Raw genomic sequence first — 3,405 nt, 5'->3', positions numbered from 1 at the left:
CATAAATAAAAATAATAATGTTGAATAAAGAAAGAAAGAAAGAAAGAAATATATAAATAAATAAATAGGATTATGTGTAGGTGTCTGGGTTATTACTGGTATGTGTGCTGGGACATTGTATCCCTCTCAGACCAGGTCAGTCTTCCATTTGAAAACACATTTTTGTGAGGATTTTACTTAAATATTTTAAAGAAAAGCACCCAAAAAGGAGTTTGCAGTTTCCAAAGACACTGAAGCTTTGGAAAGTCACCAAACTTTGGCGGCCATTTTCTCTAATTTTACCTCTGACGCCAGGCGACCTCCACTTCTTTCAATCACTAATATCACGACTTCTGTTCGAGATAAACGTATATTTTAACACGAGCAGGACAAATGAACATGCTTTAAGATTAAACTAATAACTCGGAGAGCCCCCCCCCCTCCCTCCTCCTAAAAAAATGGACGAGTGCTTGATCCCACTGTGTCGTATTACAATAATATATACAAGCAACATTTCCTGTCAGTTGATTGATACAATATACTCCTCTTGGCTCTCTTATACAAGTTGGCCATTAAAAAAAATTTAACAGCCTTCAAAGAGTAAATACCAAGCTCTATGTGTTTTCCATCGATACAATTATTATCACCCAAGCAGACCTAGTGGCTTTCTGAAAGAATCTCAACTTCCTGGGAAGCATACAATGCAAGCTGTTATTTATAGGCTCTAAAACACTCATATACTGAAAATGAACACTGCCTTACAGTCGACAGTCGGCAACATTCTCGTGCATCTGCGGTTGTGACTGTCTTAATAGTCTTTCACATCTAATGGTGTTTAGATCTATTTCGCTTATCTTAGCCCAAGTCGAGCTCTTGGGAACTTGAATACTGTAATGTAGCTAGGATTTCACAAATACAGAGAAAAAATTCTTATATCTGGTCGGATGCCATTTTTTGCTGACCTATTAAGACAAAGACAAGTTTTAATTAATACATGTTCAGGGCTAAGATTTGATGAATTGTGTCAGAAGTCGGTTTGGAGGCCCATAGAAATCGAACTGTTTTTGGCCGTTATGAGATTTTGTTTGTCTTTTATTGTTTTAAATTTAGTTGCGTGATTTCTAGATTGAGAGGGGGGGGGGGGGTTGACAAAGGCCTGCACAGTTTGGCTCACAGACTCACCCTCTGGAGTCAGCCTGACCTCAGAAGTCCGGGCGTAGCAATTTGTCGAGTGTGTGGCCGTGCACGTACAAAGCACGCTGGCCCCGCCCTCATGTAAGGTGATGACGTGAGAGGCGGAGTCACCCACACTCGTCGTCCGACCCGAGCTCCCACAGGCCAAGGTCACATCATCCACAGGAGGGAAGCCGCCTTGTACGTGACACTTCACTTCGACAGGGGAGTCTGGTTTGACCGTTATTTCTCCTCCACTCTTCCCGCCCACTGTGATCGCTGGCTGGCCAGGAGGGGGCACTGCGGAGGTCCAGAAATGATGGGAGGAGATTAGTCGAGATGTTTTGTTTCTTTTGTTTTAGTAGACGTTTTACGGTGCTCGCAACTGCATAAGGTCATAAGAGCGTCAAGGAGTGTATGTCAACAAAGAAGTCCTTACAGGGAATCAGGCTTACTCTTCTCATCTCTCTCTCGTTTCAACAGCACAAAGTCTGCTTCGACTATCAAGGCAACCCGGAAACTGCAGGTCACAAGAGAGTGACAAAACATACAAAAGAAGTAGAGGAAAATGACTATAGTAAGGATTAGGAAAGAAAAAGCAGCAGTTACCTGTGGAAGTTCAGGCACAGTTATGAGCATGACATTGATTAATCAGCCCATTTAAAATTCTACAAGTACTGTGCATGAGAACATCTTAATTCCCCCCCCCCCCCCCTTTGGGATTGGCCTAAATACACTTCAGTCAGTAGCACCGCCCTAGGGGTGATTAGTCGAGATGAAAAGGGGTGAGATGACAAAGAGGTCATGTATTTAAATAATGTAAAACAATATGATAATAAAATGTTTGTGGCAGTGATATCGCGTGTCCCAGACATGGACGCCTTTTGCCCCCAACAGCAAGGCCGGCGTGCTCCCTTGTCCATAAAAAGTCTCTTTTTTAAAGTGTTATACGGCACTTGCAATTGCATAAGGTCATATGAGCGCCCAAGACACATTCAACATTTTCAGGTGGTAGGAAATTTTCAATTTGTGCCCAGGGGGTGGGGGGCCGAATCCTACTCTTATCGATTTTGGACCACCAAAAGGATCTTTAACGTGTGCATTTTGCACACGGGACCTCCGAGATTTTTCGCCCTTTTACGAGAAAGCTTGGTGCCCAGTGACATGCCCGTAAGCTCTTCAAATGTTGCGCTTTGTTGACCCCCGGTTTTGAGTTTGATCAAACTGTATCTCCCTCCCACCCCCGACCACTCGAGAATTTATGGTTCAGTCCTCATCAACGACACCCTGTATTGTTATGATTTTAGCATGGTACCGTGCTTGCTATGAAAAGTACGCGGTGTTGAGTTTAATGAGCAGTTAATTACTGAAGGTTATATAGACAGCACCTCTTTATATTTGTCGGATATGCACGAAAATCGAGATTGTGTAGGTCTTTTAGAAATCACAGGCGCATGCAAAAGTATCAGAGCAATTCGCCACTTAAATTCGGTGTATTGATGTCGGCAAGTTGTCCATTTGGTGTTAGTCAGACTATAGTACTAATATACAACCTCTCTGGGAAGGCCTGAAAACATTAGATTCGGTGGAGGAGGTGAGATGGATTTATATTGAGCGAGATGGAAACAGCGATTAATAACGAAGCTATAATAATATTGGTTTAAATTAACGCCAATTGTGGCACTGTTAGGTTATGATTATTTAATAGGCAGTACTTCCAAATGTAACGTCCGTCTCCGATAGGACTTAGCCAAATTGGAAAATTCTTGTAAAGTGCTTTTGCCAAGGACACAACGTCGGACTGAGCTGATCTCACGGTTACGAGAGTCTGTGTTCATTTTCTTCCGTCTACGTTAAAAAATTCTACATCATTTATTTATTAACCTATGCCTTCCAAACTTTGCTTGACTTTTCTGCAAGCGAGGGACCAAACATACTTTTTTAAATCTTTATCCTGTAAAGCACACGTTTTTCTATTTGGGCCCAATATTAATATCGTTCTTCGGGTGCTTACACAGGATCACGAAAATAAATGACTTACAGTAAACTGGCCTCTCTTTTGTGATCTCTCTCTCTCTCTCTCTCTCTCTCTCTCTCTCTCTCTCTCTCTCTCTCTCTCTCTCTCTCTCTCTCTCTCTCTCTCTCTCTCTCTCTCTCAGAGTCAGTACTGGCGTTTGTGGTGTAGCGATTAGGTACTTAGCCGTCGCTTGCAGAAGAACTGCGTTCGATTCCCACGTGGGGAGAACAAGGCGC

The 3,405-nt window shown here is 42.6% G+C and overlaps 1 protein-coding gene across 1 annotated transcript in view; it reads right to left on the bottom strand.

Annotated features, from left to right (window-relative positions):
• Positions 1-3,405, bottom strand: part of LOC101859704 — a gene marked incomplete at its 5' end in the record, with an annotated part of 37,833 nt that overhangs the window by 8,337 nt on the left and 26,091 nt on the right. Inside the window, 1 exon segment of the mRNA XM_013082303.2 lies at positions 1,162-1,452. Coding sequence (XP_012937757.1) covers positions 1,162-1,452 — 291 coding nt within the window.

This window comes from Aplysia californica, unplaced genomic scaffold (assembly GCF_000002075.1).
Source record: "Aplysia californica isolate F4 #8 unplaced genomic scaffold, AplCal3.0 scaffold00167, whole genome shotgun sequence".
In the NCBI taxonomy this organism is placed as follows: Eukaryota; Metazoa; Mollusca; class Gastropoda; order Aplysiida; family Aplysiidae; genus Aplysia; species Aplysia californica.
Note: the sequence above shows the minus strand (reverse complement) of the source record. Positions and strands in the feature narration are given on the sequence as shown.